At 41.5% G+C, this 26,996-nt stretch overlaps 2 protein-coding genes and 1 long non-coding RNA gene across 3 annotated transcripts in view; 1 reads left to right on the top strand and 2 right to left on the bottom strand.

Moving 5' to 3' along the window:
* Window positions 1-193: 193 nt before the first annotated feature.
* On the bottom strand, window positions 194-7,247 carry LOC147305210 (uncharacterized). Its single transcript, XR_015126614.1, has 3 exons — window positions 7,200-7,247; window positions 5,569-5,634; window positions 194-769 (listed from the first exon to the last, which is right to left on the bottom strand). It is a non-coding gene; the product is annotated as an uncharacterized LOC147305210 (long non-coding RNA).
* On the top strand, window positions 308-10,188 carry LOC147305209 (putative pleckstrin homology domain-containing family N member 1). Its single transcript, XM_086277407.1, has 11 exons — window positions 308-785; window positions 2,894-2,999; window positions 3,583-3,729; window positions 3,986-4,072; window positions 5,115-5,202; window positions 5,294-5,430; window positions 5,520-5,666; window positions 7,706-7,792; window positions 8,232-8,307; window positions 8,419-8,495; window positions 9,732-10,188. The coding sequence occupies exons 1-11, from the start codon at window positions 691-693 to the stop codon at window positions 9,861-9,863; spliced, it is 1,179 nt and encodes a 392-aa protein (XP_086133533.1). The 5' UTR covers window positions 308-690; the 3' UTR covers window positions 9,864-10,188.
* A 70-nt stretch (window positions 10,189-10,258) lies between these two features.
* Window positions 10,259-26,996, bottom strand: part of arhgef19 (Rho guanine nucleotide exchange factor (GEF) 19) — an 18,573-nt gene continuing 1,835 nt past the window's right edge. The window contains exons 2-16 of the mRNA XM_086277265.1: window positions 17,043-17,751; window positions 16,452-16,946; window positions 15,728-15,860; window positions 15,560-15,645; window positions 15,197-15,453; window positions 14,943-15,103; window positions 14,681-14,833; window positions 14,300-14,429; window positions 14,073-14,147; window positions 13,895-13,984; window positions 13,641-13,804; window positions 12,561-12,719; window positions 12,393-12,472; window positions 12,199-12,303; window positions 10,259-12,075 (exon numbers count right to left, since the gene is read on the bottom strand). Of these exons, the coding sequence (XP_086133391.1) occupies window positions 11,921-12,075; window positions 12,199-12,303; window positions 12,393-12,472; window positions 12,561-12,719; window positions 13,641-13,804; window positions 13,895-13,984; window positions 14,073-14,147; window positions 14,300-14,429; window positions 14,681-14,833; window positions 14,943-15,103; window positions 15,197-15,453; window positions 15,560-15,645; window positions 15,728-15,860; window positions 16,452-16,946; window positions 17,043-17,730 (2,931 nt within the window). The 5' untranslated portion in view covers window positions 17,731-17,751 and the 3' untranslated portion in view covers window positions 10,259-11,920. The remainder of the gene's footprint in view (window positions 12,076-12,198; window positions 12,304-12,392; window positions 12,473-12,560; window positions 12,720-13,640; window positions 13,805-13,894; window positions 13,985-14,072; window positions 14,148-14,299; window positions 14,430-14,680; window positions 14,834-14,942; window positions 15,104-15,196; window positions 15,454-15,559; window positions 15,646-15,727; window positions 15,861-16,451; window positions 16,947-17,042; window positions 17,752-26,996) is intronic.

Here is a 26,996-nt window from a genome sequence, read left to right as displayed (position 1 = left end):
GGCTCCACTCTACAGTTGTTGTAGCTTGTTTTGACTGCAGCCCTTTACCTCTCTGTGTCATAACTCATAATTATCTCTCTTGGCTACTCAGAGTCAAGTTCAGCGCATGTAAACTAGACAGGCATGGCCCCATCTTTCCCAATAAGATAACTGCTTCCACACGTTTCACAACAAGGAGGGAGCTTGTCTTATCAACTTCAGGAGGTATGATAGTTTTTGACCTTCATCTGGTTGGCTCGTCTTTTTGTGACAAAACAGTTTTTATTTATCATGCTGATACATCAGCAGGTTCCCAGCGTAAGTTCAGAGTGTAAAATAGGAAGCTGCTCAGTCATCTGCCGACGGCCAACTGACAGGAAGGAAGGAACAACTACTACGCTGCGATTCAACAAAAACCTGCCACTTTTGTCTTCAATTCCTCTTCAAAAGCTTTTTGTTTTCGGGGCTCTGTGGAAATACACACTGAATGCTGGCAAAAAGGGGGAACTAGAGCTTAGCAGCACACCGCCTCCTCATCCCCTGCTCCTGTGCACAATATCCTCTTCTAAACCCACCCCCCCATTTTTTTGCTATCTCTTTGGTTTTAATGAGGCACGCACAAACTGTTTGGATGATTGTCTAGACAGATGGTGCTCAGTGTGTGGAACAGAAGCTGAGACGAGGTAAAGAGGGACAGACTCCTTCTCCGTCATGGGATGCTGCAGTGTGACCCAGAGGCATACTGGAGTGGACGAGGTGGGCCCTGATGAGATTGAGCTCCTGGAACTCTCTGGAGACAATTTAGGGTAAGACACAAATGCAAGATTAGTGTTTGAAGCTAGGAGCTGTTCAAAAAATAAAACAAACAATTTTATTTCACTGTATTTTGATCCTGCAACAAAAAGTTAACTATATAAATATATATATATATAAATATATAAATAACAGTTAACAGAACGGCAACGTGTGAATTTCACTCAGTATTTTTTTGAGTGTATCTCTACAGTCACTTTAAATGTGGTTTTTCTGTGTTTTGGAGGAAGCGGTGGCAGGCTGTAAAGTGAAAAGAGAGCTGCTTCTCTTTCAACACATGCGGTTTTCTGTGGCATTTCATTCTTGACATTTTTAAGGTGATAATGTAAAACGCAAGCATAATCCTTTTCAGCACTGCAGCATATTCAGTGTTATCATGTACAGGATATACCACACACACTACATGCTTGGCTTTACAGTAACAGGATGTGTTGTCACACAGAGCACTTTAAACTTTAAAACTAGATTTAAATCCAACAAGAAAAAGAAAACAAAAACTGCAGAACAACCAATGACACGCGTTCGATTTCTGCCCATCAGCACCTCATGGAGACACAAGACAGGAGAGCTAATTGGCTCCTATTTACTCAACATGAACTTGGGTGCTCAGTGATGCTGCACTGATGTGATTAGCAGATTACTATAAGACAATGGTTGAAGCATGGAGGGGTTTAATACAGAGTAAGGGCGGGACAAATCCCCTCTCATTCAAAGGCTGGGGGATTAGCAGAAGCTAATCACTGCAGGAGCTTCTGCTCCTTATGTGTAGCTCTTTAATTATAACTGCTTATCAGGCAAGCCACTTATGTTTGTATTTCATAACACACACAAAAGTGTGTGTTTCAAAGATGTCTTAGAATGTGCGCTTGCTAGCTACTGACTGGCTCAGTATACCGATGCTGACCTTGTTTATATACAAGAAAATAATGCAATTTCAGGAGAACCGGCTTAACTAGTGCCGTCACTAGTATGATAATAACAAAAACAGCTATAACGTTTAATCACCAGATGAGTTAGATCAGTAAATATCTAACAGTAATAACAACAAGTCAGTTTATTATTAAACTTGACTTTATTTCCCCAGCCATGATTGTTTTTGTGTTGTTTCAGAGTTCCAGGTTTATTTACATGGCTTCTTGAATGCACTCAGTAATTATATTACACAATCATAATATAAAATGTGAAGTTGAACTGTGTGTGAAGTCATTGTTGTGTTCACGAAACCTGTTTAAACTTTGTGTTATGGCATGTCATCCTGCTGGAAACAGCCTTTAGAAGGTGTCTATACTGTGGCCATACCAGGCCAGCATTATGTGGTTATATGTTATATATGGTTATACCACCTGCCTCAGTCATTTGATATCTTTCTCAGAAAATGAGTTTTGATTGATTGACGGTTTTCAAGCATGTGGTCATATATACAAAATAGAACTAAATAGAGCATATACATGAAGAAAAATAAAGTCCTCTAGTGCTCAAAAATGAGCAGGAGGAACCAACACTTATGAACTCCGACCCTATCACACATTTATAGCTCAGTCATATAGTTAGCTAGTTCCTGGGTAGGTTTAATACATTATATAACAACATTATGTAAAACATACAAAAATATCTATACTGAAAACACCTCTTGTAGCTTAATGCTCCCCTCAATCAATCTATCAAACATATATTTATACATTGATTTAAATTTCTGGCAATGTGGACAATGCTTGTGCTTAGCCATTTTACAATGTTCTTAAAAACTATTGTATATTTCAATTACAAGGACCTATTATTATTTTCCTACAAATACAAGTAGTCAGCCTGCTCTAAGAGAGAGGATAACCCTCTTATGGCCATAACAGGCACAAATTGTTCAATTGTTTCATGGCCCAGTATTAGATAAATTAGAATTATTTTAAAATGTGAATGGTCCAAAGTCAAAATTTAACTTACTTCTCAAACAATAATATGAAATCATATCTACTTCCTTTCAGCTCTGCATGACTATACTCAAAAATCGACCATTTTGGCATGTATGCTAATTGTCAGTACAGTTATGACTAATGCATTAAAGTGTTTGTACCTTCACTGAGCAAGAGTGCGTGTTTGTTTTCAGTGTGTGGAGCCTGGGAGAAACCAGACTTCAGCTGTCTGTGAGGAACAGCAGAGACGAGCAGCCCCAGCCACCACGCAGACCTTCAATACCACACCTGGAACAAGAGGTTGCTATGTGTGTGTGCTGTGTACTTGACAAATAAACATCTTGACACTTTGATCGTGCACTTTTCAAGGTCAGAGCATGCTGTGTGGTTGAGTCTGAATTAACACTTGTAGTGCTCAGCCGGGGTGAGACGAGACCTCGTGCGCTGTAGGAATTTCCAATGCAACGGTGACATATTCTGCATTCCCCTTTGGTGTGATTCAAACTTTACAGGAAATATACAAGAGAGGAAACATTGCTAGACACAGCTTTGTTCTCAGACTTGATTCAACTCTTACACTTTACCTCTGTATTTGTTCCCTAAAGACACACACAAAGTTTGCCTAAAGACAGTGATTCAAGCCTTGCAATGGTGAAATACATTCAGGTTTGCTGTGTAATGCATGTGTTAATACTGACTATAAATAAATACAGTGATACGAGATAGTGGGAAGGGGGAAATGGCCACCCACTAGAAGTTTTTTTTTAATTCTCTCTATTTAAGAGAAAACCTTGCATCTTTTAACACTGCTGTCAAAGACAGACAAAAATAAGACACATGAAATGAGCCACAGACATGGGGTGATATATTTTTGTGTCTCTAGGTGGTGCTGTGGGGAAAGAGCAGAGATGAGCTCCACCAAAGGATATACTCCCAACAGCCAATCAGGGGCTGGGAGGGCCAAGCTGCCCACATGTATGGAGAGATCATCCACTCCTCACTGGTGTCTCTCTACATCAGCTACACACAGGTAATATGGTAACACACAAAAGGAGTGAGAAATTTAATGTGTGAGACAGTCCTTGGATTTAGACTAAACTAAAATGAGCAACAAAATAAAATGAAAAAAATTGCTGCAATAAGAAAAATCACATTTAAATTAGTTTAATTAGTTATAAATTAGTTAAATATCATAAACAAGTCACTTAGCACCCACACATGTGTTTATGTGGCCCTTTTAAAAAAGCAGTGAAAATGATTAAATCCTGTGAATTGTGCCTCTGCAGGAAACCCAAGAACACTTCCTGGTTTTGTTCTCTTTCCACCTACTCATCCTTTCTCTGGACCACTCTCGGCAAGACTTTGTTTATGAGGTATTCTTTATACTTTTTAAGACGTGTGGTTAGAAATGCTATGTTAGCAGACGATCACTGGAAAACTGAAGTAAACATATTTTTTCACAGAAGTGAAAACCTTTATTGGATTAGTGTAGTGTAACATAAAACTAAAAGTGGGTGTTAATAATAAAGCTGCGGGGGGTTGGAAATTAAATCACGGGCTGTCATTTGTGCCCTGCAGAAAACAGCTACAACAGAGCATTTTTAACTCATTCTATGAGGACCCCAAGCCAAACTGGTCGACATAAACAACAAACCTTTTAAACATGATATCAGCTTAAAAGTGTGATCATACACTACATGCATGTGTATTTAAATTCTAGTGGGGGTTGTTCCTTATGAGGGGGTCGTTGACCCAGTACTAGCCTTTTACGTCATCACATGAACCAAGGTTTGGGAAAAGGCATGGGACATTACCACTGCTGAAGCCACTGTGAAACCTTACCCCTCCCAGGCTACTGAGGTCACCTAATGGAAGGCTCTTTAGATCCTTGTGTTGTACATGCACATGCCTTTTTTCACACATTGGCTTTATTAATAATGAAAAATTAATTCATTAACTTATTAAATTGTCTCTTGTGATCAGAAAACTGTATACTGTAACTTTAGACCCTAGTCATAATACCCTGCATCAAGCTGCATTCAAACAGGTTAGAATTTTACTTCCAAGTTGCAAAAGGTGAAAATAGAATGATTTAAGTTTTCATTTCCAGCTATGGGTCAAACCCCAAATATACTGTCAAACGTCTATAATGCAGCTATTCAGATCCACTGTGCCTGCCGCCTTCCCAAACACCTTTCACTTTTTTTTGATGAAAATCTCCAAACTTTGTAGGGTGAATTATGTTTTGAAAGTGTAGAAACACAATAAATCTGCAGGAACTTTTAGGGATCAATGTCCTAAATTCTTAAATGTTGGGTTTTTGTTGTCAGGCAATTTCTGCACTGCAATCTTAATACAGGAATCTAATCGTCGGTGTTATTCATTTCTTTAAGTTTGTCTTCGTTTATCTTGCAGGGCATTCTTCCCCTTTCTGGACTTTCCTTCCAAGTTGTCTCTCTGGACTTGGACGCGTCACATTCGCCACACATGTTTGAAATCAGCAGTGAGTCCGTGGAAATTACAGAGTTCCACTAAGACGTGCAAAGCAGTGTGAAAAACTAAGCATGGTTTATGCTGTTCCCTCTTCTATCCAGGTCCAGTGATGGACTCCAAGGTGTTCACGTGTGCCAGTGCGGCAGACCTACAGAAATGGATGCAGCACGCAGAAGACAGGAGATACAAGGCCATGATCCAACCCATGAGTCCCTCCCACTGCGCTCTCTCCTATCTAGTACTGACTAACTGTTGCACTGCATCTGGTTACCAAAGTATTGTAGTTACATGTCAGTAAAATACACTGTGCACATATTTCTCTTCTAGTTACCGTGTGATGAGAACTGGAAAAGAGAAGAACTGAAAAAATACTTACTACAAGCTCCAATATGGCAATGGGAGGGCTCGCCCATACAGCACATGGGTCAGCCGAGCTACGTATCTATTGTCCACATCATCAACACACAGAGACAGGTAGTAAATACTCTTCAACGTCCTCTGAAAGTTTTCTGTAACATATTTTTAAAACATTTTTTGTGTGTTGACATATTAAACTAAAGATGATCAACTGTTTGGCGGGCACAAAAATCACCAAAATTAGACGGTAGGCAATTTCCATTTAGATCATTAAATAGAAACTTGACTTCTTTTTTAAATCCTAATAAAAATTATCTTGTTTTATTAGAATTATAAAATAGTCTTTGGGGAAATGATGAAGCCATCATAGGGAACCAAAAAAATTGCTTGCAAATTAATAATAAGACTGCTCTGAGTTCTCATTCACAGTAAAAAAGGATTGGGTAACTATGACATTAACATTGTGCAACTAACTTATGACAAACCACAACTGGAAAGTCTTGTTAAAATCATGTTCATTGCATTCATATATTGTATGAATGCAATGAACATGATGTATACATGCTGTCTTTCAGCATGGAAAGACATTTTCTTCTGACTTCTTAAAGGCCTCAGAAAAGTGTAAAGACCCTATTTTCAGTACTCTTTCCTTCTACATTTACCACATGATGCAAGTTGAACCATAATTGACAAGAGCACATATTTCCCCTCAGCTCCTAAGAAAAAGGATGTGCAACCTTGTTCTCTATCACCATGTAGCAGTTTTCACTCTTTTCAGCTATGAGTTCTCATAAATATACATTGATACGTGTGTAATTCGATCTTCCAACAACTTAATGCAATCTCATAAACTTAGAATTAATCCAATTAAAAATACAGTCCTCCCACCATCTTGAATACAGTTGTTGAGATAGACATCGCTATTCTGCATAACTGCGTTTTATATATGACTAGAGACCAGCCACCTGCGTAGGACATGTTAAAACTCATAGGCATACGAATGCAGACTCACCATATGACAGATCATAGCTGTGTTTTATCATAAAGAATGTGACCGGCGTCTGGATAAAACGTCATTCTCTACATCATCAAATCAAGCATCATCTCTTGAACCAAAATATGGGTGTTTTAACACACAAAAACTTAAATATGCTTATTTATTCATGATATTTTCTCAATTATTTATTTCCAGCAGATTAGACATATGACCCTGCCCTCCAGACAGCTGCCAACAGGCCGGCTAAACAACAACAACAACAGCTGGTTATAAGCTAACATTATGTCAGCTAATGTTAGGGTGGAGTGTTCTAAAAACAAACAAAAAGAAAAAACACAGTTTTCTTCAGATAAACAGGTTGATATACATTCTCATTCACATCATATGAGAGTTTATTCACAAGTGTCCGAGTTAGATCTACTTCAAAAAAGTATCTCGAAAGCCAGCTAACAGCTGCTAACTGTGGCTAACAGAAGCTAAACAGTAGGTAGCAGAGACTAACATCAGCTAACAGCAACTAACATAGATTAATCCCAGATAACAGAGACTAACAGCCACTAACAGTGGCTATCAGCAGCATAAACAGCAGGTAACATAGACAGAGATAACCCCAGATCACAGAGGCTTACAGCGGCAAAAACAGCTGCACTTACTGACAGAGAAGTTCAGGGTATCTTCAACAAGTCACTTCTCTGTCCCTGTCATGGGCAGAAGTGAGATTCAGATTAGTGTTGTTCTTTGTTCAGATTATCTAAAATGAACATGGGCAAGAATTTCCATAAAGCTGCTCAATGCACAAAAAGTCTTTTCAAAAGACAACAAAAGCGGATAAAAATCCTAGAAAAAATTAATGTGATCGTCCTTTAAATTGGAAATATAACACGGTATATGTCTGTGAAGGTTCTCAGTCATCCAGGTCATGGTAGTCAAAGGAGCTTGCAAAGAAAAATGTCTGGACTTCTTTAGGTTTAAATCTGGGACTCTCCACCAGTTGACTTTAGAACTGAAGAAGCTTCTCGGATGAGAGGTGAAACGTCTTCAAGCAACTTAAAGAAGTCCAGATGCTTTTCTTTGCAAGCTCCTTTGATAACACGGTATAACAGGAAATGTGAGTATGCTCACATACAGTAACCAAGGCATGCTGGCTTTGTTCTTTTAGGGTCTCCAAGAAAGACTGATGGTTCTCTTCCCTCAAGACATCGTGCTTCTATCTGTTGACAACAAGCGCCTGACTATAAGATATGAGGTACTGCAAAATTACTCTGTGGGAAAAATCCATAATAACACCTTTTCTGCTGCTGTGACAGCAAAACTTCCCAGTGTCCCAGTAATTATGACATGTTCCTTGTTATTTTGGTAGGTAACATGGTAGTTCAAACTTTCTGCCTTCATCATTCAGTATCTTTGTAGTAGAAAATTATTTCCAAAATGATGAACTAACTATTCTTTCTTCATTTTCGGTCGTATTTATATATACACTGTTAGAGAAGTGGATGCTCAGGCTTCAGACTGCTCTACATGTTTAGTTTCTGGCTGAGCTTTTAGACTTTCGACTGCGTATGATGTGAGAGGAGATGTTGTTTATATGGTTATCTGTCTTTAAGGACAGAAGCCCAGCTCACCTGTTGTTAAAACCTTTAAAGCAGCATCTAGAAAACAACTTGTCTTTTCTGTCATTCTAACAGGGAAGGTTGCCCCGACAAAGTGTCAAAGCAGTTGAGAGGTCAGCCTTGCCTGGACGGCTGGAGTTTGAACTGATAGGTACACTCTACACACGTGGTATCTTTGTATTTTTAGTTAAATGCAGCGTTGGAAGGGCAAAAATAAATATGTGATTCATTTCATATAATCACTGTTTTTGTTTGGATTTAGGTGAACTGGTGGAGCCGCTGCAGGTCTCTTGTACCTGCATGGAGGATTATCAGAACTGGATTTTTCAGTTACAACAGGTTAGACATGATTGTATGATTATACATGTTTAATGAACCATTAAAGAATAATGTATGGGCTGTAACAGTGAAAGAGGCTAAACAGGTCAGGAGAGATGAGGGAGTCACAGGGAAGGTGATCGTTTGCAGCCAGTTTGTGTAGGTTTAATTTTAAACATTATTATGTGCTTTTTATTTAAATGAGTGAAAAATAAAGAAATTTTAAAAATACTTTTCTGCAAATTAATTTAAAAAACTGCCATGTAACACTTTATCAGCCAGCAATACTCATTCACCGGACACTTCATTGGGTACACCTTGCTAGTTCTTCATGGCATAAATTCAACAGAGTGATGGAAACATTCGTCGGAGATTTTGTTCCATGTTAACATTATAGCATCACACATTTGCACAACTGTGGACAATAGAAGGCACAACTTGTGAAATGTAGCCTCGTTTTTCTTTTCTTAGTCGACACGAGTGGCACCTGTTGCGGTCTTCTGCTGCTGCTTTCAGAGATGGTCTTCTGCATACATCGGTTGTAACTAGTGGTTATTTCCATGCTTGAAGCAGTCTGGCCGGTCTGCGCTGGCCTTTGGCATCAAAGACATTTTCTCCTTCTAGGATCATTCTCTATAATCCCTCGAGATGGTTATAATGGAAAATCCAGTTTAAATCACCTTTATTCCCCATTCTGATGTTTAGTTTGCAAGTCATCTTGAACATGTCCACATGCCTAAAGGTGATTTGCTGATTAGATATGTGTGTTAACAAGCAGTTGAACATGTATATCTAATGAAGTGACCAACAAAGAGTTTTTTTGGCCTAAATGGTTTGCCAAGAGCAGGAGGACATAAACATTCAAGAAAATTGTGGCATTAAACGGTACGTTTCCTTAGCAGTTGTAAAGTAGCTGCATAATAAAATACTTTCTAGAAGAAAACTTTCTATGAACTGACCGATCACATTTCTGCATAGTTTAGGCTTATGTGTGGTAGTCACTTGTTTTAGTTTGGTATGAAAATCAACTTGTATGAACTTGTTTGAGATTAAAAGCACATTCATGCAGCTATATTCAGCAACTCTGAAAGCAGAAGATATAAAAAATGTTTATTTGGACACTCCTTAAGCACAGGCTTTTTAAAGTCCGTTGTTTTTCTAGATGCAAGAAAAACTGCTTGTCATGCAGAACATGACGTGTGGTGCTTTAACCGTGCGGCATATTTGCATAAACAAGATTTTATTTTTGATTTGCAGCCAGACAGAAGCAACCATGTTACTGTGAGTCAACCGCCACCTCCGATAATGCCAAAGCTGCAGAGGAACAGGAAGGAGTCCCAGGAACCAATGCTAGCAGCCGACCCATATCACATCAATGGATGCGGCTGATTCCTCAGACGGGAGGAAGAGCCTCAAACGTCACTGTAATCATAAATTTGAAACATGTAGATAATTTGTACATATGTCTCGTATGTGCCACAACATGGAGGCAGAGCAGTGAAGACTTCTCGTTCTAATCTTTGATATATTTGGTTGATTTTGTCACTGTGAACAGACAGAACACAGCACTTAAAGCCAGTATTCATGTTCGAGCGTAAACTAGTCCTTGACCCAGTTTCAGAGCAGATCAGACCTGAAGAAATGTTAGCTGTAGAAACTGTAGAGTCTCAAAAATAGCTTAAACTTAGGGGTGAATAAACTGTAAATACCTGTATGTAGCTTTGTTTTACCTTTTCAAAATAAACTATTTAAAAAAGTTTAATTCCAAACAACATATTGTAAGGATCTGTTTATTTCAGAGGCAAAACATTTACAGTAATGTGCAGAAATCCAGAAAACATCCAGTGTCTGACAGCGCTTGTAATTACTGTGGCGTTGGGAATTAAACCGACTCCAAATGTCATATTTATACAATAGTATTTGTCAAATCTTAGTTCATATAAATTACAGTCATAACGTTTTGCTCTTTATACACAAACCCATTTTATCGGAAAACACATTTACATCAGAATCTCCTTAGAGAGGAACCAGCTAGAGGAGTAACTATAAATACACATACTGCAACTGCAACAGTTTAAATTAAAACTAAGAAGTGAGATACAGAAATAAGCTGTGTTACAAACATTTCATGTGCCGCTGGATGAATTTACACTGGAATCTTAATTAAAGTGGTTCATTAACAACAGCTTTCAGCTCAGTCACACTGTGCTATTGGTCACTTGTGAATTTTTACACAAAATAATTTGAAGGATGGAGACCTATACGCAAGTTAGTGCTTAGTGTATGCAAGCAGTTTTTTTTTCAGTATTTCTAGTATAACGGTATAATCAATTATATTGCTAATTTGGGTCAAAAAAGTTTTTAAAATGATTACATGTAACGCTAAACGTCCACATTTACCACATGGATGGTTAATGTAAATGCCCGACAAGGTGAAACTGGTAGGTTTTTCAGTTCCTGGTTTTATAGGTCAACAGCTGCTCGCTGCGGCTTTGACTTCATGCAGATGTTACTAAAACAGGAGTAGATGTTTCAATGTTATGTTGTTGTACACCAGTCATGGTGCGACTGACAAATTAGAGATGTCACCAGTGGATTCTGAACAAAAGTGGAAGTCTATGGCACAGAGGAATACACACAATATATCAGGGTTTGGCTACATATGTGGATACAGTGTAACCGGTATTAAACCCTACGACTTGTTTCATTTCTAAAATACCGTCCTGAAAGCACTTCATCACAGCATGGGTACTGCAGATCATGTCCAGATAAAAAGGTATCATCCTCTAGTAAAGAGGTAAGCATGTTTGACCAAATTCTTATCACTTTAGGGTGTAGATGGAAATAATGCGCTGTTGCACTGGTAAAAAAATCGTATATCACGTGAAGATATGAATGTGAAAAAACTGCCTGTGGTGTGTCCTGAGGCATCTCAGAAGCAGCACCCGCATCAAGCACATTTCTGATTATTAGAAGAGTGAACCTGCAGCACCCCACAGAGGCCAGGAGACAGCCCAAAGTAAGATTGTGCCCCACATGAGCCATGATAGAAAAACAGTGACAGACTTGCTTAGTGATGCTTACATTTACTACCTCTGGTGATGAACGTGCACATATTTAAACCACATTCTTCATTCTTTCCAGCCTGTAAAAATGGTACCGAATCATGCATAAAGTAATCCCCCTGTGTAGTTTACAGTCTTACGTGTGGAAAGTCTAAACTACAAATGGAAAATGAGCATTAGAAGCTTTGCACTCTCTTTCTGGAGCTAGTGTGCCAAAGGAAACTGCTAATGTCAACCACGGGGATAACAATCAAAACACGTTGGCTTGTTTTAGCACCTGCATACTTTACGGAGGTCCCACGTCCATCTAAAACAGAAAACAATCATCCACAAGCTTCAAAATGCAACTTTAACACATGACAAGTTGCAAGTTAAAAAGAGTTAGTGCTCTCCCTTCAGTTTCTGTGTGACACATTTGATGCGGATATTTTCTCTGAGGTTGCGGAGGCGCGCGCTGCGACTTGTGATTTCCTCCACGTAGCATTTGGGGAACCAGCCCCGCTCCCCGTCTGACAGCCTGATGCCTTCCACCCAGCCTGTTGAAACACAGCAGCCCTTAGACATCAAATAAACAGCTGCGTGTTTAATGCATCCATGTTCTGTTCATTTAGGTTCAGGCTGGAGTGGTAAAAAAAAAAAACAGACTGCCCGATTCTTACCATCACTTGTAATTGTCTTGGCGTGAAGAATGTCAGCTTTTTCCAGTGTTAACTCATCGTGCTCTTGAGCCTGGTAGCTTTTGATGCACTGAACTTGCGATATATCTAATAGGAAAAGGCACGAAGCGAGAACATGAATGAGGAGGTGAATAGTGTTGCCTTAAATCTTTCTGCACTGATAGATCTCCACTGACCATCATTTTCATTGGCTTGCTCGATGTCTACGAGCGGGTCAGACGGAAACATGGCGGTGATCCATCTCTGCTTCCCGCTCCTTGGCAAACACAAAGCCGACAGGAGCGGTTAAACAACTTAACTTGTCCAGCTGTGACTGAAGCTTTTGACAAAGACATGACACTCACTCGGTGTGTGATTTGAGCAGAATCTGATGTTTGAGCTGCTGGCCTTCACACAGCTGTAGGTGGAAGATGAAGCCTGAGATCCCCTGCAGCTTCTGACTGAGATCCTTCACTTTCAACTCTCCGATTTTAGCGTGTACAAACACCATAAACTTCCATGTACTGCAAAGGACAATGGGTCATTTTAGTATAATGATCAATAGCAAGCAGTATATACAAATTCATAGATAAAACTACATCTCAGTAAGTTGTTGAACCACTAGCACCACCTACCCATTCTACTTGGTTTTGGTACTCTACAGAAGGAATGAAGCAGCAATCTTTTCCTATTTGGTGCAGGTGTAACCTGTAATATTGGAAAAACTCCACCACTCCTCAATAAAGAGCGTTCACTACAACTTTGAAATGATTTGCAGGGATTCTTCCTTGTAAAGGGACAATCGAACCAATATTATGGCAGCAAAATGCTGCCTACAGCATAATAGAGTCACCTGATCACCTCACTGTGGGGTTAAAGGTCTGGGAAAAACACCAAATTGTCAAACTGAAACAACACCTTTAAACTAGGTAGATACCACCTTTAAGATCATCTTCTCATGCATATCTGAGCCGCTTCTGGCACTTTTACCACTTTTTAATGCTCTGCGGAAGTCCTATTATGACCCTCTGCATTTGTTCCATTTTGACACGGGACCTTAAACTTCGATGTGAAAGTGGGACGACTTTCATGCTGAGGGTGATCAGTCTTGATGAGATCAAGAGACCAAACAGCAGCTTTTGGTCAAAGAGTCCCCAGATCTCAATAATCAAAGCGGCGGGAGCACATCCTGGACTCCCCCACCCCGACATTTATGGGGCTCTGCAACGTGAATTCATGGCCCGGGGTTAGACTGTCAACACAGACTTCTACTGCCTGAGACAGACCGGTGGAAATGACCCAAACTGGGGTCCTCGCCAGTGTGCCGCTTGCAGTTTACTGAAAATGGATGAATTTTTCTGGCCACACCTTTGGCACTTTTCATGTTATGCATCATTAGAGTAATATTTCAGCTTTTCTTTGTGTGCACACTGAATGTAACTCACTCCTTCCTCCTGGACAGCAGCAGGCAGTCATTGAACAGGTGGAGGTACACTGGCTTGGTGGGTAACTTGAGCTTTGATCCAGAGATGCTCATTGTCTGAGTGTCTACTTCCAGGAGTTCTCCGTGCTTTACCAGCCAACGTGACTGGGAAATAAGAGGAAAGATCTACAAAGAAAGGAAGCAGGCTCCGCTTTAATGAACAAAAAAAAATACAAAAATGTGATAATAAGAGGAACCTTCAAACGCTTCCCTCACCTTGCCCTCAAAGTGGATTTTCTTGTTGAGATGGATGAGTTCCTCCATCCTTTTCATCGACTGCACACTGGAGTTACATTCTTTGATGATCTAAGAAGACAAATACCAACATGGTGATTACTGTCATGTCTCACTACTGGTACTCGTCCAACTGGCTATTACAGATGATAATCACCACCTTTTTTAGCTCATTGAAAGCTTTGGTGGCGGTGTCCTCATCTCGGGAACCCGGTGTTGTCCTCTTTAAGATATTCTGAAAAGTAAAGATGGTTTTGAAGATGTTCCAAGGAGTAAACAATACTTTTGTGTGGTGATGTTGCAGGGGAAAACGAAGAGTTATCCTGTATGCAGTTCCGTATGATTGGGTTTCAACTGGAATTCTGCAGTGAATGTTTAAGCGTGTACCTCCACTAGCATTTTAAGCCGCGTGATCCTCTGAAACGGGAGGATTAGGAAAGAGGTCAGAGGAAGTCTTTGGCAGATGGGGTCCTCCTCCAAGCGAGCCAGGATGCCGGGGAAACGAGGGTTTTCGTGCCTGAGAGGACAGGGCGAGAAATGTTTTAATGACTTTCAGAGAAAGTGAATCAAAATTCCAGCATCCAATTCAGCTTGAGAAAACATGCTCTTAGTCGAGATGAATCATCTGCAAGTTAAGTCATGCAGGCGTGAAAATACACCAGAGCACTCTCAGACAGCCACACAACAATCAGACTTTATGCACTACGGTCAAGCACATGTGCAGATGTGTGCTCACGTCTCCCAGGGCTGATGTGTTTCTACACTCACAGCAAACGCTGGTATGTCTGCTCCTGGTAAGCCTGGTTGGTGACATAGGGTAAATAAACCCTTCGCAGAGACGGGCAGTGGTCCAGGACGATGTCGCACACATCGAAACGGAGAATGTCTTCTTCCAGCCTGTGCTCCAGATCCTGAAGAAATCTACAGGCAACAAGCGAGGAGAGACTCAGAGAAGGAGATGTGATACTGGAGATGTTAGCACACGCCGACCTCAGGGTAACAGAAGGACGTCAGCTGCGTGTTACTTCACCTCTCACTGACATCTTTGACTTCGGGCAGCTTGGAGAAGAGCCACTGCTTTTCCTGAGCCCCGAGGCAGTCTGCGAGCTCCGGTGATAGCATGAAGTGGTCCACTGCGATTGTCAGGCTGCGAATGTACGACGCCTCGGACGTCACCAGCTCAAACTTTGCCTGAGTTTAGATAAAAGCAGCAATTCAGCTTTATAAAGAGCAGTAAGAGTGAAATAGAGATGAAATGAGACGGAAACGTAATATTTTACTCACCTCCTGTAATTTCCTTTCTTCGTTGCTGAAGTTGTCGAGCTGCCCGCTGCTTCGAACATCAGGTATATCCTGCCACAGTGCAAAAGCAGAGCCTCGCGATGAGCGAAAGGAGCTGGATGGGGACAGATTTGATGGAGACGGGATCCCATCAGAGCCCTCCTCCCTGAGCCCCTCCTCCTCTGTGCCCGGCTCCTTCCCTTGCTGCCTCTGGATCTCTCTATTGATGGCGACGTCGCTGTATTCCTGGTACAGAATCGCTGCAAAAAGAGCAAGTTTGTTCCAGGAAAGAACAGGTAAGACTTTGTAAAGATTGGAATATCTTACAGTTTTGGAAAAAACAAACAGTAAGTGAAGCGAACTTACAGCTGGGTAAAAACCGTGACAGTCGATTTGAACTAGGAACAGATGGATGTGTGTTCAGGTCCTCCTCTATGGATTTCTTACGCATTCTGCGAAACGATGGGAAATGAAACTCTATGTTTGATTTATTCTTTACAGATTTTAAGTAGCACTATTTTTGCTACTATTTACCCGAGCTTGGCGCTCCAGCGTTGCAAAGGCATCCCATTGTCACTGCTGGGAAAGGAAGGTGCTGGTCCCACGGGACTCTGGGGAGCGCTGTCACTGGAGCCTCCTGAGCTCCGCTGCTTTGAGTTTGACTTACCTTAGGAGAATGAAATGCAGATAGTGGATGTGAGATTTATGGCATTTATGACATGACCTTCTGAGACCTACTCTGATAGACCGCATGCAATAAAGGAGACAAAGAACTGTTGTACTTTCTTTTTCATGACTTTTTACACTAAGGATTAACCTGAGGCTTCTTTTCTGAGAACATAGGAAAAGCTATTTATCACTGTCAGTTTGTACACTCTACAGTCAGCCTGTGCTTGGTGCTTGGCAGCAATAGCAAAGTTATTAGAGATGATGATTTCATGATTGTTGCCTGAGTGGTTAGGCTTTGTTCCACTAACATTCACCCCTCGAGTTTAAAGCACAGCAGAACTTTTAATGTGGCTGAATCCTGCAGTCATTGCAGCTTGTGGTCACTCTTGCCTCTGCTCAGTAAATGCTAAATTTCTAATAGGCATTTAAGATTGAAACTTTTGGAAGAAGTAAATGAATAAACTGCCCCAAGCAGCATGCTGTGGTAGTCATCTTATTAAGTCATCTTTAATTTGTCTCACTGATCTGTTATAATCCGTTGGGCTGCTTTGGAAAACTCTTGATTGATCCATCACTGTTGTCTACTCACAGTCGGTGTTGGGGTTGAGGTTGCTGGAGCTCTGTCTGTCCCTGGAGGCTACCCGAGCAGAGAGCGACTTCCCCAGCTTCAAGGTGAAGGAGTTCTTCCTTTGCGATAGCTGAAGCCTCGATATTATCTCTGAAGCTGAGAAGCGCCGCCGTTCCTGGTCGCCTTGGCGGGTGCGTGACAAAGAGCTCCCTCCACCCGCGGCGATCGATGTGTCCATGCTGCCACTCACCTCTCCTACACATGGCATCGAGTCCTCTATTATCTGCAACGGTTCTTCGGGTAGATTAAAAATATCATCGTGACTGGTGTTTGAGAGATCCGTAGCACCGTCTGTGGATGAGGGACTTGAAATGGTCTCTAGTGAAGATATTCCGCTGAGGTCTTCCTCTAAGAAAGATGCAAAAGGTCCAGGAAAGATGTAGTCTGCTTCCAGGACTGGGCTGCTGAGCGATTCATCACTCGGACTGTCTGGGGAATAAACCTGCATCTTTCTCCCTGCGCATGAGAAAATTACTTTATTAGATGAGAAGAAAGAATGTTAAGGAGCTTTAGAGCCTAATTTGCCAAATCAAACAAAAGGTTTACACTCACGGATGGATTTCTCTTTCAGGGAAGCCTGTGATGTTCTCCTCTGAGGCTGGCAGGAGTCTGGGCCCTGAATGCCAGGACATTCTGGTGACGACGGTAGCTGAGATTCCAAGGAGTCTCTGTTTGTGTACAGAGAGGACAGAGGGAACGATAGAGGGAGGCTAAGAGCAGCGTGGAGAGGACGACATACTGTCGTGACCGTTTGTGGCTTTTCAGTTTCCTCCTGCGAACGAGTCCTGCTGCCATTTTGGCATTCAAGCTCGCCGTCACCTGCGGCGAGTGTGGGAGAGTTCGAATTCAGATTTGTTCCACGCTCGCTGTCTGTCCTGCGGCCTCTGCTGCATGTGTCATTCTGTTCGTTTAGCGTCTGTCTGCAACCATTCAGATGCTGCGAGTGTGTTGTGCACTGTGCGTGTGGTATAATGGCCGGCCTCGAGGAGCCAAAACCATTTAATTTGTGAGTCGCTGTTGGCTGTAGCTCAAAAAAGGCCAGCGTTTCCTGCTGGCACACAGCAACGTGCTTGTGGTGACACATGTGGATGAGACGTCTGTCCTCGGTGGATTCACTCAGACTCTGGGACTCTGCCGAGCCGCCCGGGATCCACATGCTGGGGGCTTCTCCTGGGCAGCGAATGGCATGAAGGTGAGGCTGGAAGTCAGGCAAAGGTGAGAACCCATACCCGGGGAGCATCGCTGAACGGGCACATGAGAGCTAAAAAAGAAGAGAGGGAAGATCACAAATTCTTATTTTCTAATTCAAATGCAAATGAGCTGCAGACTGGAACTTTGTTAATAGCTTTGGTAAACAGTGGCTCATAAGGGACTGGATAAAAAAAGGATTTAGAAAATCTACATTCAGGATTTAGAACTGCCTAAAAAATAGCATTTAATTCTGCAGTAACATCTGAAAAACATGGAGCAAACATAATTCCTCCAACCACCTTGCTGGACAGAATGACTACAGCAGCATACCACTTATCTTGCAATCGAACATGGTCGGATGCGGCTCAGTGTTTGCAGCCTGGCTTAGTGTCGCCAGAGGATTCCTAACAATCGATCGAGTGTTTCGGTGTTTTCAGTTCTAATAAGCAGCAGTCCAAATTCTGGAAGTTTGTGAAACCATTTAGATCATTTATGGATGCCGACTGTGTGGAGGTGGCACAAGAACGACCTTCTAAAACCCTTTCTTCACATTTTACAACTCGTGCAGCAGGATAAAGGCACATATACAGCTCCATGAAAAAGGACCCTGAAACTGACATGTGCAGACATGCGCGCACACGCACGCATGCACGCACGCACGCACATTTAAGTCTGATGCAGTGTCTTCCTGCTCTAATTAAAGGACTTTTCTCCACACAGCATTCACCCCCTGTACTTAACATCTCCACACACACGTGCACACACTGCAGCTCCAGACAGAATACCACAACAGAAGAACAGACGGAGGAAGAGATCGTCAGCACTCTCACCTTTCACCTGAGCTCTACACTCATCTGTCAGTCTGGTTGTTGTTCTGACTTCCTGTCAGCTGCTGTCTTCAGCAGGCACCTTTAGTGATTGACTATTTACAGTGAGTGTCTGCTGAAACACAGCAGCGGGTCATAAAGTTAGCTCTCCTGACAGGCTCTTTATACACACACACACACACACACACACCAGTGGAGCTCTGTCTCTGCTTACACTGCTTCCTGGGCAAGTAATCCTCAACTTTTGGCCTAAACACCTAGGGAAAAGAATAAGGCAGACACGAACGTACAGCACACACACACACACACACACACACACACACACACACACACACACACAGAGGGATATAGAGGTAGGGATTATTAAAAAATAGTTTTTATATTCAAGTCACATCCTCGCAGGAACCTAGGCATGTGGTTCTGGCATAATCACACTGCTGTCGATGGCAGCACACCAGATTCTTCTGTTTTCTTGGCAATAATAACAAAAAGTTAATTTCTTTGTCAGGTCAAGTTTTTTTTTTTAAATATATGTTCTTGTGGCTGAAGCACTTGGTTAAACTGTACGTAGCAAACAAATTTGCAAGCACTAATACCGTTTTCCACACATGCACGCTCACATTTGTGCCACATTTGTTTTCAGTCACTTCTTTTTTTTGTTCATTTTTAATAAAGATAACTACTGAATGCTCATGAAAAATATATATCTTGCAGCATAACTTGTTAGCACTGCAGGATAAAATATGTTAGCCTGCATGTTTAATTTTAAATCTATCCAGCTTCACTTGATTATTTTAAACTCCTGTAAACTCACAGAGTGCAAAAATAGTGTACTGTATGACAAACTTTTCTATCGGTATTTTTCCACAACAGCCCACACACACACACACACACACACACACACACACACACACACACACAGTGCAGGCTCTCTGTAGCCAGAAATTATACCCTTTAATTTGGGGATGTTTTTTTTGTAATTTAGAGTTTAATCATCATTCTCACACTGCAAATGTTTACGAGAAGCTTACATTTTACATTAATGTATCCCATTAACCTGAGTACCTGTAATTGGCATGCGCCTAGTGTCCCTTAAGTGGATAAAAGCATACACTCGTGCTTTCACTGAGAGTATGTTTGTAATGTTGCCTGTTTGCCTGGAGAATCACGGACTGGAAATCACAGTTTACCTTCCTTTTTGTTGAGCGCAGATGTGTATGCTGTGAATATGAGGCCGTTGAAAAGCCACACCTGTTCTTGTGGCAAAGGTAGGCAGACCAGTCAATCCTATCTCTCTGTTTCTTTCTTACACACACACACACACACACACACACACACACACACACACACACACACACACACACACACACACACACACACACACACACGGTAGGCAGGCTCAAATGGTTACCTGTTCCCCGCTGCAGACAAAGGCAGCCTTTATCTGTGTACCTGGGCCAGGCCGCCCTGAGCACAGGACACCTGAGAGGGTGTGGGAACTGCTTATACTGATCCACTCATATAGTGCAGCCACTGAGCCATATAAACACATCTCGACCACTGCTGCATAATGACACCAGCTTACTGGTATCTGCATGTGATTACTGGCTGGTTATACTCTAATCCTGCTGTAGTGTATGTCAAGTATTAGCTAAACCCTCTCTACCGCTGTCGTTTATAGTGCATTGTCTAGCAAATAAGGGAAATAATCTATCCTAATGAATGAATGTTCACATAAGCCTTTAACAGCACGTTAAATGTAACATAAATCTGCGCAGCGCATTAGTTTCATCTTTTCATTTGACCAAGAGAAAGATTTAAAGAGCTGAGAATAAATCCCACTGCTGTGTTTTATCAAAACATGAAAGCATCCGATTACATGTGCTGCGCATTCCTCTCCCTGATACAATTATATCTATGCACTATTAAATTTTCAATTCCAAAGACGTGTAATTTCCCTTGTCACAGCAGGGTGTTATTTTGTGACTGTTGTGGACTTTGCTGCCAGTGTTTCCCCACCTGTAATTTCACTAGGCTGCTCTAAGACAGCGTGTCTGCATACAGAAGTTAATGAGTGGCGCTGTGGCGTGCATTTAATGCCAGCAGCCAAACGGGGAGCACTTTTAATTGTGATACGTCTCAAAATAATCCTTTAATGGGGATAAGCGCAGGAATATGAGCATAAATCTATTGCTGATTCAGCACGTCAACAGAGCCAAAACGCTGTGTAATCGCATAATTAAAGTTTGTCTGATGTTTGCTGCTGGGAGTTTAAAACAAATGGATTCATTGCTGGAGCTGTTTGTGGTTTTTGACAGTGAAGATGTACATGTCTACACTGTTTATTTTACTAATGCTAGGGTGTATAAAGGTAGCACTGCTTTAAATGGGCACATAAGCAAATCTATCACAAACTTGTTGGTGATCAAGATATTATTCAAACATCAACATGAACCCGTCCCACGCAGCACTTACTACTGCTGTTATCTCGCTGTGATTGACCTTTGATCTACTAAAACACGGCAACCGCTGTATACATTCCCAGTTCCCACTTGGATTCAAAAGTTACCTTCTGCCATGGTGCAGCTCCACGGGATTTTTCTAACTGGCTAGCTGACAACAATAAACAGCCAAAGTAATCCAGCTATCAACACAGGCACTGTAATTTATTTTAAGTCTTTTCCACATTTGCGTCTGTAAATACTCACTAGAGAGCTGAACGCACATTAATCGCAGCCTGAAAGAAGTAACGCTGATCTGAGCCCACGAAGACTGAGCTTGTGGTCTCCAAAAGTACAAAAACTAAAGGATTTTTATTTTCAGGGATCATAAAACTAAGAAACGGTATAAGAGTAGATCTAGCCTCTTCAAATAAAAAAAAATAAAAAAAGTTCTCACTGATGCCATTTCCCTGGCCGGAAACAGACAATGTCGTCTAACATCACAAACTAGGAAAAATAAAGCGTGTTGATGATTAGTCAAGATAAAATAGATAACACTTAAAAATGTACATTATTTTAGCTCTTTGGAAATGTGTTATCTCAATATGTCAGATAAAGGCGCACCCCCCACCCCCCAACAAAAATCTCTACGTTGAGTAAGACTAAAACTAGGTTTAGTAAAAAACTTTCAGTTGCTGAAATAAAATAAAAAAATCTAGTCATTTTAAAAATAACAAAAAATAGAAACTAGCTGAAATGATGATCTGCACTCACCAAACAAACTGAAAGAAAGTAAAAATACCGAGCGTTTCATCACCAGCGCGGTGAGGATCTGGTGCATTTGTGTTTGTGGGACTGGTGTCTACACGACTTTGGGTCTGCTGCTTTCACAGACTCTCATGTTTCTATCAAATGTTCTGAACAGCTTTGAATCTTCCCCCCATAAATGCGCCCCATTTTATAATAACTAAAAAAGACCAAAACTAACCCTAAAAACAATAAATAGAGATAAAGATACTTTGTCATTTAGTGACTCTCCGTCAACCAACGTCAAGGGATAAAAACGGCTTTTTAAAAAAAACGACACAGACATAGTAGCAATAAAAAAAACATGTTTATATGGTTTTTTACAAGAATGCAAAGATTACAATAGTGTGCATTTGCTTATATAGTAAATGTTAAACAATAAATGATTAAAGCCACTGTGGAATCCAGCTTAAACTAAACTGAGCTTAAAACAAAAACACTGCCAGGCTGAATGGATAAACTAAGATAAACTAATCCTGATCATCAGGATCCAGTATAAACACTTTACTTTCCTAACCTTCAGGCCAATGCACACTTTGCTTTGCTATGATGCTGCAACCCACACAACGCTCCATAAGAGGCGCCAGTGATAAAATACAATAATTTAAGGTTTTAAGGTTGCAGCGTTACGATGCCTTATGACAGAAATATGAATAACCAGGCACAATGAAAAGATAACACACACACAGTCACACTTTTTTCCATGACTGCCCGTCCTCAGTGTGTTTGGTCAGACAGACGTGGAGTGTCCTGGCAGTGTGGTGCGACCATCTCACGTGTATGTGTGAGATCGCAGTTCAGCTCGGTCACATCGGACCACTAATTGCCAAGCAGCAGGCTAAAGAGCACAGCACTGTCTGCCGAGACAAGACGTGACATCATTCAGCGTCAGGGAAAAGCGCCTTCCTCAGCTCTCTGTTTTCTTCGAAATATTTCCATTGAGCGCTGGGACAGATGTGAAACAGCTTTCAAAATGGAAAGCATAAAGCGTCTGATGCAGTATTCTGTTGTTGCAACAGCATATTTCACAGCGTGTTCAGTTCTGATGAGATCCTACAAGCTGCTGTAGAGCAAAAAACGATGTCTAACTAGGACTAATTTGATGCAAATTATGATGCGTTGGCATACGAACAGTTAAAGGCAGCTGGGAACTTGTCGAGAAAATTTAGATCTAACAGAATATTACAGAGGTAGGCATGTTTAGCAAATGAGTAAATATCTTTGAAACCACAGCCTTTGGAGTTGTTATTAATGTTGCAATTGAACCTTGTGCTTCAGTGCAGCTACCATAGTTTTAAAAACAGCATTTTATGGATGATTATGACGGCTTAAATCATTAGAAAGTGTTTTGCTATTTATCTGTTAGTATTTTCTGATTGCTTACAGTTGATAACGCATCTATAGTGCAGTTGCACTTTCCCGGCTGATTCTTAAAATGTGCATTTAATTAAGGTGAAATTAATTCAACCGCACTGATGGAAATTTGCCTCAGTTCAGGTTTATTTTGTGCACCGCTTCAAATGTGCAACACTGACACGTGTGTGGAAAATAAGGTGGTATTCATGGTGTTTCATTTTAATCTTTCAAAATTAAGCTGTGCTGAATTCTAGTGAAAGAAGTAGTCCAGGTTGACGCGCTAATCAGCATTTCTTTTGTCAGATCAAACATGTCAGCAGTTTTAAAGCAGATGGGTGAATTTTAGGTCAGGCAGTTTAGTTTCTTGGTATTCGTACTTCTTCTTCCAGCCTCCACCAGTGGCGACAGGTGAGTACCCCGGAGGCTACAGAGAAGGTTGGTAGTGGTGGTGTTAGTGGGAGGGTTACCTAAATGTTTACACATGGTGTGGGTTCTCCTAATCCTCCCCTAAAGCCTCAGGCAACTTACCCATGACCTACTGGGACACTATGAAGATGCATGCTGACAACCCAGCTAATAATCGCACAAAGCTACAACTCAAAAGGTACACCTGAATGTCTGTGTGCGTGTGGCAGAGAGAGGGGCTCCCAGCCTTTAATTGAAACCGACAACATGTAGAGAGGCCCTCTCTAACCTTGTCTCGGCCAGTGGGCTTCCTGCTAGCAGAGATGAACAAACAGTGAACCCTCATTTAACAGCCTGGAAAAATGGCGACCATCTCACGCATAAACGCCAAGACTTTTGGACCTTTAACCTTTCTCCTGCCCCCCACTCCCGGCTTCACTCATCCGCCATGACAACTGCAGTCAGATAAGCTGATGCACAAGAGACACGCAGCCAGGATAGCAACGACACAAAGGAGCTATTGACAAAACTTATGGAAATAACCTGATCTAATTATGGTGCTTTGTCAGGAGTCGCAAAAGCTACCATGTAGATGGAGAGCCAAAGATCCAACAGGTTGTAAATCCAGAAAATCTGATAATGAGCACCTTCTGACAGAGGATGGTTATCAGAATGCAATGAGATTTGAAAAAAAGGAGAGCTGTTTTAGCAGGTTATGCGGAGATATGAAAAGTTAAACCCAATCAGATTAGTTAAAATTCAGCAAGCATGTCGTTTTTATAGTAAACGTTCCATTATACATATCATCAAGTCTTCAAATATCTTCTTTTTCTCCAACCACTAGATAAATGCCTTTAGATATTCATACATATTAGATTTAACTGACTCTCTTACCTGACTAGCTAATGCTAGTATCCTATATATTTTTTCTCTTTAGCTAATTTGAGCACCAATTCACAGAAGAAGTTCAGGACACTTTACACTGTACCTTAAAATATTAGCAAGAAACCCCAATGCTATATATCCAGAGGCTGATAAAACATATTCCTCCATGCTAAAAAATATTTTAAACACAGTACTCTGATACTCCTGGGTGTCTTTATTCATTACTACAAACATAAGCAAATCACTATTGTTCAGAAGGGTTAAAGAAATCTGAGCTGGCAGCAATCACTTCAGAGTGTCGGGTCAGAACACTTGCAAATGTTCAGATGTAAGAGGAACAAACAGGCAGAGTCCAGGAATAAAGTTGTCATTCTTTGTATTTCCAATTGAGAATGTGCCCGCAGCTGGGCGAGAGAGTGTGTGTGGGTGTGTATGTGTGTGGTTTGGTCTTATGAACGCACACACTGTCCGTTGTTCGGCTGCCGTTTGTCCCTGAACTAAAGTTGCGGACATGCACCCCGATGGTGCATTCAGGGGGCATAGAAAATCCCATACACAAACCTAACCCTTTTGTACAACTATAGTTTAAACTCAGTCCTACATATACTGCTCTAAATACTCAAACATCTAATCCGGATTACTCCACAGCTGAAAATAGTTCCTGACAAATGATTTGGTTTGTTGATAAAAGTTTACATTTTGTTTTCAAGTGGCACAGTGGAGCAGAGGTTGCCTCACAGCAAGAAGCTCCTGAGTTCGACAACCATTTGACTGGGTCTTTGTGTGCATGTTCTCCCCGTGTCTGTGTGGTCAGACTGGCGACCTTGTAGGTGTACCCTCCCTCTCACCCAGTGGTAGCTGGGGGAGGCTCCAGCCTGTCACAAACCACATCCTTTCAATTTATTACTCTGGGTTGTTTTGTTTTGTTATGTTTTTTTTGTTTGTTTGTTTTTTTAGCCCAGAAGAGTTCTAATAACTGACTGCCATTCATGCAACTGCATTGGTTTCATTTTAGTTTATGGCTTACATCTGTCTGCTGAACAGGAGGATGGGGGGTTTGTTAGTTCTTCAACTGTCAATCAGAGCACTTTGATTCCTAATCTGATCTTTTGCCACGAGCTCTCGAGAGTTTGACCTACTTTACACCAAACTGCTGCTGCATCTCTCGCATTCATCAGCTCCTGTGTTTGCACACACGCTCTCTGTTGCACTTTTAACTACAGTATCTCTCAGCACCGAGCCCTACCCATGCTCCTCGCTTTTATCATGCGGACAGGCACGGACAAGCTATAAGTTGTTTTGAAATGTGATCAGGCAAAAGTGGAGCACGCCTGATGAGATGACCATTCAGAAATGATTCGTGTTTAGCTGAGAGCTAAAGCTGTAAACTATTCAAAACCAAACTGTGAATACGAGCAGCATCGAGGGGATTAGTGGGTGTGAAAGAGAGCTGAATGGCCTTTAAATTGGGAAAGAAGACATGCTGCAGATGAATGTGAAAGCAACACCTGGTTTATGTTTTTTTTCCTGAAGAGCACAGATGTGCAGAAAACATTTTAATGAAGGGCACTGCTTCCAAACCCAAGAATGCATTATCGTGCACGAGCCCAAATGTGAACACACGATGCGTCTCACTGGCCAAGTCAATAACCTGGGGCTACAGTCTTAGACAGGTGTGCAGCAACGCAGTCAGGGCAGTGCTCTGTACACATCGCCCCTGGGTTTAGATTTCAAAATTCTGTTGGTTTTAACCTTTGTATATGGGCCAAAAAGCCCTCTGACAGAGCCATGGACTGCTGCCTAAAAAGTAAAAAGTTTATGTTTTCAAAGCGAGGCTGGAGCCTCCTGCTTGCCTCAGAAAAAAACGTTTCTAAATACAAATCAAAGCCATTGCCTTGCTTATCATTATTAACTGAGTGCAGAGGCTTTTAACTCAGTAGGTGGCCTGTTTCAGAGTACAGGTTTTGAAGACAAGTTCACGTCCAACTTGAGAGGCGCCCTACCCCCAGATGATACGCAGGAGACACTTTTCCACATTCCCCGGATGACTCGGCACACTCATTCCTCTGAAATTGACCGCTAAGCTGAGGCAGGAGACAAACAAAGAAACTCGAAATCACACAAGCAGGAGCAAAAGGCTGCTATTATGGGCTGTTAACACTGCTGCTATTTAGGCCACAAGCCAAAAAAAAAAAAGGAACATGACCAAGTAAGTTTAAAATATCAGTGTCACTCATGGTTAAATGACAGGTTGCTCTCAGTCAGTGCTGCTTAGTGATCTTAGCCTAGTTTTTAAGGAAAACAGGTGAGTGAGGAAACCAGAGCAGAGGCACTTATGACAATGTTTGTGAACATCTATAAATCCCATGAGGTAAACAGGGAAGCAGTTGCATGCAAGGTTAGCAGGGATAGGTGAGGTGGGAGGATCGAGAGGTGTGGCATCCAGGATTGCTTTCCTAAACTTTGCACACACCTACACAAACATGTGCACATGCACACACAGACATACACACACACTCAGACAGCCAGTGTCTGAGTGGCAGGTGATAGGGCAGGTGCTCTGCAGACATGCAGTTGTGTGGGGGAGGAAGTGT

Source organism: Aulonocara sp. 'chitande type north' Nkhata Bay, linkage group LG20 (genome assembly GCF_057382095.1).
Source record: "Aulonocara sp. 'chitande type north' Nkhata Bay isolate Kocher_YH1m ecotype deep benthic linkage group LG20, A_spYH_male_GT1.1, whole genome shotgun sequence".
NCBI lineage: Eukaryota > Metazoa > Chordata > Actinopteri > Cichliformes > Cichlidae > Aulonocara > Aulonocara sp. 'chitande type north' Nkhata Bay.
This window is presented reverse-complemented; position numbering and strand designations above follow the sequence as displayed.

What these genes read in the sequence shown, in the direction of transcription:
- LOC147305209 (XM_086277407.1), top strand. Translation starts at nt 691, where the DNA reads ATGGGATGCTGCAGTGTGACCCAGAGGCATACTGGAGTGGACGAGGTG. An exon ending in TACCACACCTGGAACAAGAG is followed by an intron (nt 3,000 to 3,582) that starts GTTGCTATGTGT and finishes TTGTGTCTCTAG; the next exon opens with GTGGTGCTGTGGGGAAAGAG. An exon ending in TCATCAACACACAGAGACAG is followed by an intron (nt 5,667 to 7,705) that starts GTAGTAAATACT and finishes TTGTTCTTTTAG; the next exon opens with GGTCTCCAAGAAAGACTGAT.